The sequence below is a fragment of the Juglans microcarpa x Juglans regia genome, chromosome 6S, assembly GCF_004785595.1.
Source record: "Juglans microcarpa x Juglans regia isolate MS1-56 chromosome 6S, Jm3101_v1.0, whole genome shotgun sequence".
NCBI lineage: Eukaryota > Viridiplantae > Streptophyta > Magnoliopsida > Fagales > Juglandaceae > Juglans > Juglans microcarpa x Juglans regia.
The window spans coordinates 8,223,475-8,237,684 of NC_054605.1; the positions used below are offsets into that span (position 1 = coordinate 8,223,475).

General features: G+C 36.5%; 1 protein-coding gene across 2 annotated transcripts; it reads right to left on the bottom strand.

Moving 5' to 3' along the window:
• Positions 1-3,401: 3,401 nt before the first annotated feature.
• On the bottom strand, positions 3,402-13,471 carry LOC121236811 (ABC transporter A family member 7-like). Of its 2 annotated transcripts, none has more exons than XM_041133276.1 (18): positions 13,220-13,471; positions 12,269-12,650; positions 12,077-12,156; positions 11,789-11,933; positions 10,811-10,930; positions 10,599-10,723; positions 9,308-9,466; positions 8,307-8,469; positions 8,099-8,224; positions 7,908-7,991; positions 6,851-7,209; positions 6,138-6,338; positions 5,681-5,790; positions 5,494-5,578; positions 5,024-5,152; positions 4,758-4,863; positions 4,458-4,546; positions 3,402-3,822 (listed from the first exon to the last, which is right to left on the bottom strand). In XM_041133276.1, the coding sequence occupies exons 1-18, from the start codon at positions 13,295-13,297 to the stop codon at positions 3,523-3,525; spliced, it is 2,841 nt and encodes a 946-aa protein (XP_040989210.1). In that variant the 5' UTR covers positions 13,298-13,471; the 3' UTR covers positions 3,402-3,522. The 2 variants fall into 2 exon arrangements, with proteins under 2 accessions (XP_040989210.1, XP_040989211.1); XM_041133277.1 differs by having other exon boundaries at positions 12,269-12,352; positions 13,220-13,470.
• Positions 13,472-14,210: the final 739 nt, after the last annotated feature.

Sequence of the window (14,210 nt, forward strand, 5' to 3'; positions counted from 1 at the left end):
CGCACAGCCCGTGTAGTGGGTGGATCGCATGATGAGAGTGGGGCACATGCTCGTAACGCACATTTGACCTTTGTAAAAGCACATTGGCGCATGTACCTGACGCGCTCAAATCACAGTGTGCACATGAAGACGCTTGTGGCGCGTGAGTTCCACTGGTCTTCAACCTCCAAATGACGCATGAAGTGAATGGTATTACTCGCTATTCTTCAAGCTGTGCATGGGAGAGCACGTCAAGTGTCGATTTAGATTCTGGTTTGCGTCATTCTTCTCCCATCGATGAGAAGAAGACTATGATATGCTTAAATTAAAATTTTGAGCGGCGTACAGAAAATGAACTTGCTCTGTATGCCCCTAAACACCCAATAAAAGTGCTATACTACTTGTTAGGAATTGTGGTGATCGAGAAGTTACACAAAACACGCACAGACACTTGGCACAAGGAATTTAACATGGTTCGACAACTTACCTATGTCCACATGAAAGAGACTTCACTATTAAATGGAAACCGATACGGAGGAGGAGTACACTCACACTCAACTCAAAACTCACTCTCTTTCTTTCTCTCTCGTTCTGCCTTTGCTCTTCTTCATTGAGCCCTTTTTGTGCTTTTTCTCCACTGCATATTGCATTGCAAATGGTCTCCTTTTATAGGTGAGCCTTCAGAGGAAAAGTAGCCACAAATCTTGATAATGGGATGCTCCGACAACAAGTGTTGACCAGCAACTAGCTCTGACAAACCATGGACGGTGGAAGCTGCAACTCTTGACCAAGTTTCAGTAGCTAATCTATTAGGACACCTAAGTCCACTAGGTGGCCAACTGCATGGGCATGGAACACCCAGCATTTCTCCCTTACTCAATTGTACGTCATGGGTGAATCAGAGACCCATCGCCAAGTCTCTAAAACTATGAGGCCCATGACATGACATTGGTTTGATCTAAGATCACATCTGAGCGGATTTGATCAAATATCATATCAAATCTACTTTGATATAATATTCACTCATATCTGATCTATTAAAAAATCATACTGCTTCTAGCCTTGTATGACTGCCATAGAAGCAGACTCTCCCTCCCTCTCCATAAAGACACATATGCACATATACTGTTTGTATGACTGCCATGCATAGAGAAGAAGACTCATGGACCATATCATTCGAAAGTATATATAAATGGACATGCTTATCGGTATTTGCTCAATATACTTGGTTAAATAGAGAAAAAATGTACTTCATTCTAAATCTTATCATCTCGAGTGATGCCTCATACTTCAAATTGTTAATTTTTTTATCATTTGTTAACTCATGAGTGATTAATTTATAAAGTTACTTAAAGACATATCATATGAAACGATTTGATTAATAATAACAAAAATTAGGATGAAGAGTAACATTATTCTAATAGATACTATAGCAATTGACATTGTTACTAGTCCTGTCTCTTGCCTAGGCCTGGGCTCCGACTCCAACAAGAGTCGGAGCCAAAATGCTCCTCCGACTCCGGAGTCTGACTCCGATCGGAGGTCGGAGCTCCGACCTCCGATCGGAGTTCCGATAGGTCATAAATTATGTGTAGAATATTTGGGTATATAAACTCGTTTGGGACAGAGCAATTGATAGTAGTAGACTTTCTAATTGAAATGAAGTTTCTTTTTAGAACTTATTTGTCTCCATGTTTAGTATAATAATAGGGTATAGGTCCTGTTTTCTTTTGTTGCCATGGATGCTTCATGCTTGGGTGGTTTCACTTTCTTCTCTATTTATGCTTGGGTGGTTTCAATGACTTTGTTATTTGTTTTACATGTAAAGAAAACAACGCAAATGAACCAGCTTGACTCTATGCACATCTCTTGACTCTTACACATTTTATCAAACACTATGCATGCATACAAAATAAATTACAAACACATCATACATTTCATTAAACACATTTCCTTACTACAAATTTACAGAATCAATTCATAGGAATCACAACAAAATGTCAATTCACAAGAGAGTGAGAAACGTTTACATAAAATTAATTAATTAAACTACTAAATTTAATTCTAGGGCTCGGAAGTTCGGAACCCGTCACTCTCACCGTATGCTGAAGCTCGGCTTGAAGTCGCACGGAGGAGCAACGACGAACGGCGGCAACGGAGATGCCAGACGCGAGAGAGATGTGAGACGCAGCAGCACGGCAGCAGATCACGGACGCAGCAGATGCCAGTCGAGAGAGAACAGAGAAGTGAGAAGGAAGAAAGAAGAAGGGAAGGGGGGCTCCTGCGTTTTGGCCCCCTCCGTTCCATAAAACAACGCAGTCCCACATTAAGTGGAACGGCGTCGTTTCTTTTTTTTTTTAAGAAAACCCCACATGTAAAACAACGTCGTTTTACATCTGTGTTTTTTTTAAAAATTTCGGAGTCGAATCGGATCGGATGTCAGGCAGCGTCGGAATTTCCAGAATTTTGCCCAGCCCTACTCTTGCCACTGACCAAAATTTGAATAAAATGTCTTTTTCTAGTAAGCAGATGTGATTATTAATGACACTTACACTCCAAGTTCTATCATTATTACCCAAAAAAAAAAAAAAAAAAATGGAAAAGGGACAAACATAATGTTAAAAATACACAACAAAGCTTTTCTTTCATATCTGCAAGTGAAAAACTTCAAACCGGATAAGGTGAGAAGTGCAATTTTACACCCTCCAATAATAGGAGGACACGTATACATTCTAATATTCTTATCGTACACACAAATTTAGCAGCCCATTACATCTCAAGTGAGGAGAAAGAGCGACGGGTTTAGGAGAGAGAAACAAGAGAGGAAAAAATGCAGTAAACTTAGAGAGAGATTGAAATGGGAACTTTTTGTAAGGTCTACGGATGCTTTCAGCCCTCATCCAATGCTTTTCCGAACACCCCATCCCCTTTGCTCCATCCTTCCCACCTCTATGCTACTAGATACAAGTTTCAAATAGACTATATTTATATAAGATTTTTGTTAAAAAATAGATCCTATTAATAAAAAATAATTTTTTTTACACTTTTAAAATAAAATTTACATTTTTACAAAGACTTGCATGAGACTTATCCATTTGAAATTTATACAAATCATCTCTCTTTTTTATTATAGATTTGGGTCTCTCTCTCTGATTGTTCAAGCAAAAACGGAAAATCGAACCCCACAAGTGGTTTCAAGGATTAGTCGCCTGGGTACGGGCAAAACGGCATGGGTTGTGTCGGTCTTTTTGTGGACGAACTCCTGAACTTGTCTAATGAAGATGGGGTTTGTGAAGGAAAAGTCAAGAAGAGGAAGAAGAGAGAGAGCCACTGGATTGAGGACAAAGGAGGAGGGAGTGGAATCATATCGTAATTATAATATATTATATGGTATTTTCTTTTTTATTTTTTTAAAAAAAAAAAAGAAATAGTATTTGACTTTCAACACTAGTAAACAACACCATGATTAGCTGCATGCTAAACCGAGCATACAGGAGCCTATAATTAATGATAAATCTCAGAAATAAGGGTAATAATACGCAATCAAGACAACACGTTGAATGCCTGCGCCCCACGGGCAACCTTGATGAAAACATCCTCCAGTGTGGTGTCAGCTAGACCCCAGGCAAAAACTGTGAACCTGCTTTTTGCATTCTCAACTGCTTTGAATACATCTGCAATCCTGATATCTTGTTTTGGCAGCTCAAACTTCTGAGTTCCGGATATGTGGTATATCCTGTTAGCATTTGGGGAGAGATGTCGCACCATGCTCTCCACATCTTGCTCATGATCCGAAGATGTCGTCATTGTGAACACATAAGAGCCCCCATATCTAGCTTTAAGCTGTCAAACACAACACCATTGTAATAGCTAGTGTTACTGAATACTCATGTATTTCACATACAAACCAAATCAACATTGACATAAAGAAGCATATGTAGTGTTCATAGTTAATCCCCTCTCTCGCCCACTTCTAAAAAAGGAGCTGACTCGTGGTGGAGCTATCCTGTTTGATACAGTATATTTGTTCAAATATACTGATATTTAAAACTTAATGTTCATTACAAATTTACATGTATTGCTTTCAGAAAGATTTTTCTTTTTCTTTTTTTACCTAATGGCGAGGGTTTCAAAAGAAAATCTAGTGCTCTAGTATACATAAAAGAACATCTGAACCATGATTCTGCAGTTATAGCCTTCCAGCAACATCCAAGTACCTAGCATGTTTCTCAATGTACTAATAGATCATAGATATTGGCATGCTAGAAGTTTAAAAGATATCAAATATCAATTATGCAAAAAGAATTCACAGCGGCAAGCAAGGGAGGGATGATGCAGTTTAACTCTAGAACTATTTTGTCCAAGGTCTGTTTTGTATGGTATCTCCATGTCCAAATGTCTCAGGATAGAACTAAGGTGGAGATTACTTGAAATCAAACGCACATAATACAAATAATATAATATCAAATTAGAGTTACCTCTTTAGGATTCCCTATGCACTGCAAGCTGCCATCTACAAAAATTCCTAATCGATCACACAAAACTTCTGCCTCTTCCATGGAATGTGCTGCAATGTAAACATAAGCTCTATCAGTAGATTAACCGCAAAAACAAAGTGTCATCATGCAGAATTAATCCAGAAGGATGGGACTTTATAAAACCAGGAGGAAAATAGGTTCATTTGATATATAAACCACAGTAATCAGTTTCTAGAGATTGAAGTTCTACAATTATGTTGGGGAGAGAGGCAGAGAGAGAGAGAGAGAGAGAGCGCTTACTGGTGAGAATGATTGCTCGGTCTTGCTTTGCACGCTTCACAACATTCCATAAATTGTTTCTTGAAGCTGGATCTAACCCAGTACTGGGCTCATCCATATAAACAACCTTGTGAAATTTCCAAGAATTAGACCATAAGAAGAAAGGCAGGAGCTTCCACATACAAAGACCTTCTCATTAAAGTCCCTCCTTGAATTATTCGGTCATGCAATACTTATTGACTACAAAGAACAAAATTAAAGTATATTGAACTGAGATGTAGACATACTTTGGGATCACCAATCAAAGAAATTGCAACACTAAGCCTTCTCTTCATACCACCACTATATTTCCCAGCTTGTTTGTCAGCAACCCCCCCATTAAAAAGATTGACACCTTTTAGTGATTCTTCCACTGCCTGCAGAAGCCAAATGGGAGAAGAAAATAGGAATTCAAGAGTTATGCTGAAGAAATAGGCAGAAAACTAAAGAGTGAAAGGGAACCAACAACTGCAATACATATCCATCGTCTGTGGATTGACCTTCAGCTTATAGCCCTTACATTCCATTCACAAGCTTAAATACCAATGGATGGTTAATGGACTTTTTAATAATAATAACACAAAATACACCTTTATATCAGTGATTATTTGTCCAAAGCCAGCATTTATTTCTTGATTTTCTGAGGGGAAAAAACTACTACAAGGCCACGCTCATGAAACTCCCCATGACTATCAAATCAAACAACACATAGACTTACTTGTGTTAAGGCAGAACCTTTGAGGTTCTTCAGTCTTCCATAAAATAGAAGATGCTCCCTTCCAGTAAGAGATTCCCATAGCAAACTAGATTTGTCGAAGGAAATAATATATTAGGAATGCTGCATTAAATGTGGACAGGGAAGGAAGAAAAGAATTGCTTTTCTGAAGTGAAGGAATCAAGATTACTCATGCTGTGGGCATACACCCATACTGGTATATATTCCGTCCATCTGAGTCCGAATGTCCAGACCATTGACATATGCTGAGCCAGAGGTTGGCTTTGTCAGACCAATCATCTGTTAATGGACACATGGACGTAAACTTTTGAATTAATGCAGAAAGCAGAAGAGGACTGGAAGCGTGGAAAGGTTAACCCATTTAGCATGACTTCACAGTTTTATTAACAGAAGCAACAAAATCATCCCTAAGCATTTAACATTTCACGAGCAGCAGAAAAAGAATCATAATATGAGATTTTCAAAGCATTTTCTATTGTCCCCCCCCCCCCTCCAAAAAAAAACAAAACAGTTATTTCAGAGAACAATATGGAGCCTTGATGATCCCACTAATAAGAAAAACATTAAGAAACTTTTTTCAGAGTTGAGTATATAAATTGAAGACCAAAAACGCAGTTGATACTCACCATACTAATAAAAGAAGTCTTGCCAGCACCATTGGGGCCAAGCATACCAAAGCACTCCCCTCGAGGCAAGGCAAGAGATAAGCCTCTCACTGCAAATTTAGCTGGGTTTCCATCCCTTCCTGGATACACTTTTTTTATGTTGTCAACGACAATGGCATGATTTGAATTTGGTTCTAGTAGCAGCTGCTCAACCTTCTCAGTCTGGAGGAAGGGAAGAAAAAGGGAACTTGGAAATTATCAATATTGTGTGGAAGCACACATCAAATTGTGTAACATTAAACTTATAACAACTTAGTAGACATGAAGTGAAGACATGCATCCAAGACAGTTTATTAGGAAGAAAAGGAATGTAAAAAAGAAAACAAGAAAGAAAATGAAATTGTATGAGTACATTTTTTTTATAAGTGAAATTGTATGAGTACTTTAATAGACACTATGAATAATTCCAACTGTATTGAGATTCCACCTAAAGGATTTCCAAAGTTATTAGAACATTTTGCAACACCTCTTAGAGATGCACCAGATAAACCAGCATTTTGGACTACTGACCAAGTGCCAATAAATACCACCTAAGCTACACCAATACATTTTATTTTATCAGTAAAAAAGAAACTTATTAATGAGAATAGGCAGAACCCAAGTACATGGGATGTATACAAGCTACACCAATAAATGAAGACTAAAGTATCTAAACTAGAGACAAAAAAATCTACCTCTTGAATGACATCCGGTTTCTCCATCTGAACAAAGACTTTAGAATCCTGCCTTCGCAAACTAGGCTTCCTAAAAGATGAAGGCTTCTTTCGGAAGATTTGCAAGAAAAATAGAGGACTTTTTCCACTTCCTGATGATACAACTTGATCTACATAAAAGGCAAGGAAAATCACAACAAACCACTCAACAACCATGATAATCATGACCTCTGCCATCCCATTCACGCTATCACTCAAATCTCCCCACCGCATCCCATTAGTTCCCAAAAAGTCTCCTGTGAAGGAAGCTTGTGAAAACTCATACAACCCACGATACAGAGCGAAGCCAGGATACAACTCCAACGCAATGATACCACCTCCTACAATAAAAATTGGTTTTGCAATGAGTATAATAAATTGAAAAACAAAGGAAAGCAAATGCAGAAGACCAAATTCTGACTTTTAGGGTTAGAACAAGTTAACAGAGAAATTATAACCACCTGTATATCAACTCTAATCAAACCAGATTGCTAATTTGAGTGGATGATCATATATCTTCACTCTTACATAAATCTAAAAGATTTCTATTGAAATCTTAAATGTGACAGCATAAGCTATGGAATGAATCTGTTCCCATGCATGGCAAGCTTCTCGTTACTACTTGCTCATTTTAGGGAGGAAAAACACTGGCTCCATTTGCTAACATAGATGCATACACAACCATTAAAGGGGCAACCATCCATGTAAAAGTTCCTCAGGCACCAGTTCTCTAAATACAGCTTCTTCAGCATCATCCTGCTAGCATTCCTAAGCTTAGAGAGGATGGGGGTGAGCACAGCACCTTGTTGAATTATTTCTCACCATCCATGTTCTTAAGGACGAAGCAAAAATGGCATTACTGAGGGGATATAAGCATTTTTTTTTTTTTTTTGGCATAAAATTGAGTTTAGCTTCCTTCAAATTCCACCCAGAAGAGATATTGTTTCCATCCAAACATAATTCTCATTGAAAAAAATATATATCTGTAAAGCCTCATAAACAACATGATACATACTCTGTTCACAAAGCTACCACTTACTTGGGAATGATGTATCCTGAATGAAGAATTGGAAAAGAAAGCCTCCTAAAAGCCCAGTTCCAAAGACACAAATGTACCCAACAACTGTAATCATAGTATTCGATCATGACATATATGTTAGCTAACTATTGCTTACAGAAAGGGAAATTTCATCCAAAATTAAAAATAAAATCAAATAGCTAACACCAAACCTGCAGCAGTCTTAATATTTGAAAACATTGCAGCTGCAAGAAAGGCCAGTGCAATTTGCAAGTTTATATAGAGGACATAAAACACAAATTGGAGGCTGTAATCATTCATTGTGAAGAATTTTAAACCTGAAACAAAGTGAACTGCATTAAAGAACTTGAACCAAGGTCAAAATGAATAGCACTTAACTGGATGCATTAGATGGATTACCAATGACTGAGCCAAATATCACAAAACATAGCATGTAGATAAAAGATATGAGAAGAAAATAAGCATAAGAAATCATCCAATAAGGCCCATCACCCAGCCCATGCATCTTCATCATGATTCTCAATTTCTGTTGTTTCTCATATACCAATGATGTCAAGATGACCTACATCAAAAAGCAGTGTGATTATTGAGCAGATAACTCACATTTTAATATAAAAAATATAAAAAAATGTACAACATTAGTATTCTACAAAAATCTGACATTATATGTGATCATAGAGCTAGGCCCTCAAAACACATAACGATCTAGCTAGCAACCATTTTCCCCAAAAATAGTTATCAAGGTTGCAGCCATTACTCACATCTGATCCTCGAGTTACTAGGAAATCATACAATAAACCATGGTAGAAATAGGTCAACAACACAAAGAAGCTGATATAACAAGAAATCAGGAAATGTTCAAGACACTAGATTTTGAATTTATTTTATTGTTCCCAACAAACTAGGTGCTTAACAAAACTAGTGTTGCGTCCATCAAAGATATGCCTCATTTTTAAAACATTGTTTTGTTAGGAACATGGGAGCATCAAGTTTTTTCTTTATGCAAATTAAAGACAAATTCTACTTCCATTTCACCTCTTCTGAGCTATGTAGTGCTAAAAATAGTGAGGTGTCATTCATTCCATAAAGAAAGCCTGAATGATGATCTAATTACTCAACAAAAAGACATCATATTCACATAGGTTATAAAAAATGTTATTAAACATTTGAATAGGCATGTAAGTTGCAATGGTTTGGAGATATATAGATGTTTATTAATTTTATTTGCACCTTCAAATCAAAATGGTGATCAACTGGGTACTAGCAATCAGATGAAATTTACAAAACTTGCAACAACCTAAAGCCTTGAGTACTTACAAAAATGAAAGCGGAAAAAAAAAAAAAAGTACTACATAAACATTCAAATAAGTCATAACATAAATAAAGAAAATTTGACTTACGGGGAATAGTTGTAGAATGACCCATGTAAAGAAGAGTGTACCCAGAAGAGAGGACAAATCCAGCCTGAGTTTTGTTCCAGGTTTGGGCATTTCTTTAACAAACTCAAATATTATTTTTGTACCAGGCCCTCGCAAAAACTGGATGTAGGCATTTGATGCCTGTGAATGTAAGGATTGTATATATAAGCATTTATCATATTTTAATTTGATGCAGCTAACTTACCAAAAAAGTCATACTAAGAAAAAAAGTACATAAGTGCAGAATATACAAAATCCTGAAAAACGAATTAATGTATTTGGACAGGAAGAAAAAAAAAAAAGTATACTGAAGCTATATATCATCAGAATAGAATAATTTTATGGGATACATAACCCAAGATCTAGGAAACATCAGGTGCTAGACATTTTAAGACTGGAATAATGGAACCGAAAATCCCTAATTAAGACGTTAAACAATCATGTTATTTTACGTCATTTTAAAGCCTGATTGTAATAGCAGATGTACCTTTGGGGTCAATCCTCATATGATATGCAAATGATCTCCTGAAAGGAGCCTTTTTAATGAACTCAAATTATATAAGAACATAAAAAATCCAAGAAGGCTTTGCAAGACAATCGGTGGACAATATGTGGCATATTATGTCATGAACCAAGTAAATAATACGAGCTCAGTTATAGTTGGCCAGAAACAGCTCAAGAACAACTATAAAAGAGAAAAAAGATAGTTCCAAGATAGGTGTATATTTGGACACATGCTCCTATATTTATAATTTGTAAGCAAGGCCTACTTCCTCAGTGTTTTACTCTCAATAGCTAAGGATATATGAGCTGCTACTCATTGATGAAAACTACGTAATCCCCCTTGGATAACAGCCTAAACAAAAGGTGCAGAAAAATATTGGAGGTTCATTTCTGAAAGAGGAACAAACAACACCATCATGCTTGAAAGTTGGACAATAAAATCTAGAAATTAAGTGGGAAACTGGGTTTGGAGAGCAGATTCCCATTCTAAGAAGGTCTTCCACTAATAAGTCAATCTTTCCTTGTAAGCCTAGATTTGTAACGTATTGAGAATTTAAACTATATAAACAAACATAAACACAGCCTGAAGTAACACGGAGGCATTCCTTAGTACTTTCCAAGAGATTATTGTCCAACAACCATTCATACAATCTTCAAATGCCCAATGCCATTTCCAAACATCCAAAAAAGTCGAGCCAAACATGCAAAAAAAAAAAAAAAAACATGAAAGGAGGAAAACCAGAGAAGTTTACAAGTTCTATATATTTACCAAATTCACCGAACGTGGAACCCGCACCAATGCAATGGATGTTTGGCCTGAGTCATTCTTATAGGTTGAATTGAACCATATGCTCACATTAAAACTATTCCCATTTGAGTTTAAGAAGTCATAAGCTGTGAAAAAATAAAGCCATTAGTATTGTCCTCTACGTTATACTACAAACGCAATACCATTCAGTTCAATATTACTAATAGACCAACCTGCAACAATTTCATTAATCTTCCTCTCTGGATTCCCTTTTCGGTAACCTTTATATAGCTCATCGTTAATCTCAGAAGAACTATTGCGCCACAAATGCAAACCTTGGACACAACGTACCTCTATATTGAAGGCAAAACAAATAAATAAAACTCTTTTTTGTTGAAAATATCATTAAAGCTCTAAAGAGTACAAAGGACCAGGATTTTGAACACAGAAAGTATATAGATAGGTTAGCCCAAAGCTGAAGGAAGGGAAGGGAAAGGGAAAAAACCACTAAAAATAAGGATTAAGTCCTAAAACAAAAATTTAGAGTATTCCATGCAAAAGATTTTAAGTCATGCATATAATAAAGGGGAAAAGTCAAGTGACAATATGGTACTAGCTATACCAATGCCAACATGGTGGACATGCAGTTCAGTAAACACTGAAACTGCCAAATTTGGGAAAAGATGGCTCTAGTAACAATCAATGTGAAAAATATTTTTTTATTGTAGAAGTCATGAGAATTAGCCTCGTTTGGCTACACAAATCATCTCATCTCATCTCATCTCATCATTACAAATTTCCTAAAATCCTACATAAAATACAATAAACAATTCAACTTTTTCAAATCCCAAAACAAAAATAATATTAAAAAATTATATTCTAACAATATTTTATTCAACTTTCATCTCATCTCATATGATCTGTGTAACCAAACGAGGCCTTAGTGTATTAATCTTACATGGACAGAAATAAATACTATAAGACCCACCATGATTACTTAAACGTAAAATCATAAGAACACATAAATGTTTCTGTATTGATTCTCCATCGTGTTCATGAACTAATATGCTCAAGAATTTAATGTGGCGGCATGAACTTGCATCTCCAACAATATACCTATACCCAGGTCAATCCAAACAGAATGTGCACCCTATATTTTATTGGAGAGAAACAAGAATCTATGAAAAGTAAAAAATGCAATTGGTGTATACCTTCTTGCACTGGAATGGACGACTCCAGAAAGGAAACAGAAACTGTAGAGTTTGGAGAGCACTGACTTTGCACATTATAAATGGGAACACCAGAAAAGAAAGCAGGATCAAGAAAATTGTTTGTTTGGGGATATGTATCTGAGCCCTGACAAATTTTTGAAAAAGTCAAACTAGCAGCATAACTGACACAAATTTCAAGAGAGGTGAAGCAAGATAATAATAGTGACTATATTGCTCATAGCAAATAGAGGGAATACTTGTTATTAAAGAAAAATAGAAATAGCTTACCGCAACACCAGTAGCTAGGCTATCAACAGCATCAGAGGTGTTGATATTGAGAGATGTCACAGCCATATTCTTAACCAAAACTATCATGTGTGAAGATTTGGGTCAGTAAAGACAAAACATTCATATTCTCACTGGATCAAATAATCAAAATTAAAATGATAGCATAAGTGAGAGAGAGAGAGAGAGATATACTTTCTCCAAGAGACTGATTATTCCCAGTGAAAAGGAAAGTTGCTGGACAGGACCCTGAACTCCTGCATGACTCGTTTGGCAAGTCTGTAAATGGAAGAAAATCAGTCCTCACTGCACGATATTCAGGAGCTGGCACTTGTAATAGAGGAGGCCATTCAGGAGCGTTACGAATGGGACAAGTGGCAGCTTGATCCAAATCTGAATATTCCAACCCACAAACTTTCTCACATTGTCCATCCCCCGTTGTACCAACACAAGCACAGCCACAATTATTTGAAGGTTTATCCAATTGACTATTGATAAATGCTTGAAGGGAAACAAGCAATATACAGAGGATGAAAGGGAAAGAGATGAGCCGGATATTTGTCTTGATATTTCGTTTCTGAAGAAATACAAAGGACGATAACAATATCAACAGATATAATTCAGAGTGATGCGATTTCAAACCTCAGCAAGAAAATGGTCAGAATATGCACGCTGCAGCTGTTTAGTGTAAAGCCCACCAAGAAGCGCACGCACACACATTGTTTTGTTTTTTTAGTAATCTTGTTGCTTTCTAATAATAAATATAATCCAAATAAATAAGGTAGACACATTGAAGCCCGTGTATTTTAAGAATAATAAGCAAAGTCGGTTTATATCCATGTGAAAAACTACCATCAACGCGATCAACATATCCACCCATTAACCTAATCAAAGAGAACCCACAAAGTCAAACAGCCAAAAGATAGATATTTCCAAAAGGTAAAAGGAAAATGAAGCCACTCTTGGATCAAAAGGCCAGGAAAAATAAAAGAACATAGACATTCCAAACGACAATTAACCAAAGAAAAACAAGCGTAAAATTATCCTTCATCTTTTTATTTCTTTCAGAATTCTTATAATTCCGAAAGTAGCGGTACTCTCAGAGAGAGAGAGAGAAAGAGAGAGAGAGAGAGGATGAAAAGGGACCTGGTAGGTGACGTTCTTTCTGAGGAGAGCGTTGGCCTGGGTCCAGAAGCTGGCAGGACGAAGGGATGGGTCCGCCATGGAAGCCGGAGCCACCGCACTTTCCCTCCACGGGGATATATGACCGTTGCAAACTTCCCGGTGGATGTCGGAAACACGAAACTCCGACAAATATAAGAATTTCTCCCAACTAAAAGCCCTCTTTGTTCACTTGGTTTCGCTTCTCTCAACTTCCAAATTTTATTCAACGTCTACATATATGCGCGCACAAACTATCGTTTCGTAACGGTAGCACAGCGAGAGTCAGAGCGGAAGAGTTCCATAACCTAAATGACTAGACTGTCCCTGCTGTTCTTATTAATTTTCGGACATGGTTATAAATCGGTAGAGAACCGTTCTCTACCGAAACTGCCCTTCTTTAAATGACTATGTTGCCCCTTCGACTCTTGATGGTGACCTGTACTCAAGGTTGCCCTAGGTCAATTGGCCAAAGGCCAAAGAATCAAAGATGCCGCGCTGGTCGCTGCCGCGTTGTTCCCGAAAGTACTTAATATTTTCGACGAAATATCTAAAAGGATAGTGCAATTATGTACTCTCTCTCAATTTGTCAACTTCGTCCATCTCTAGTGTAAATTGTATTTTTATTTAATTTTTAAAAAAAATATTTTTTAAATATTTTTAAGAAATAAAATAAAAATATCAATATAGTAAAAGAAATTATATTTGTATTCATAAAGTGTGCAAACGCCACGCACTCTTTTCAAAAAAAATAAGTAAATATAAAATACACATGAAAAAATTAATTTCTTAATAATAGATTTTATTCTTTTCTAAATGAATGCACGATATTTACACAATATATACATATATCTAGTATTACTCATATAATAATAGTCACTTTTTAATTAATAAAAAATAAATATATGGGCAATCAAAATAATAAAAAAACATAATAACATTATTCATATCGAAAACGCAATTAATGTACCGATAA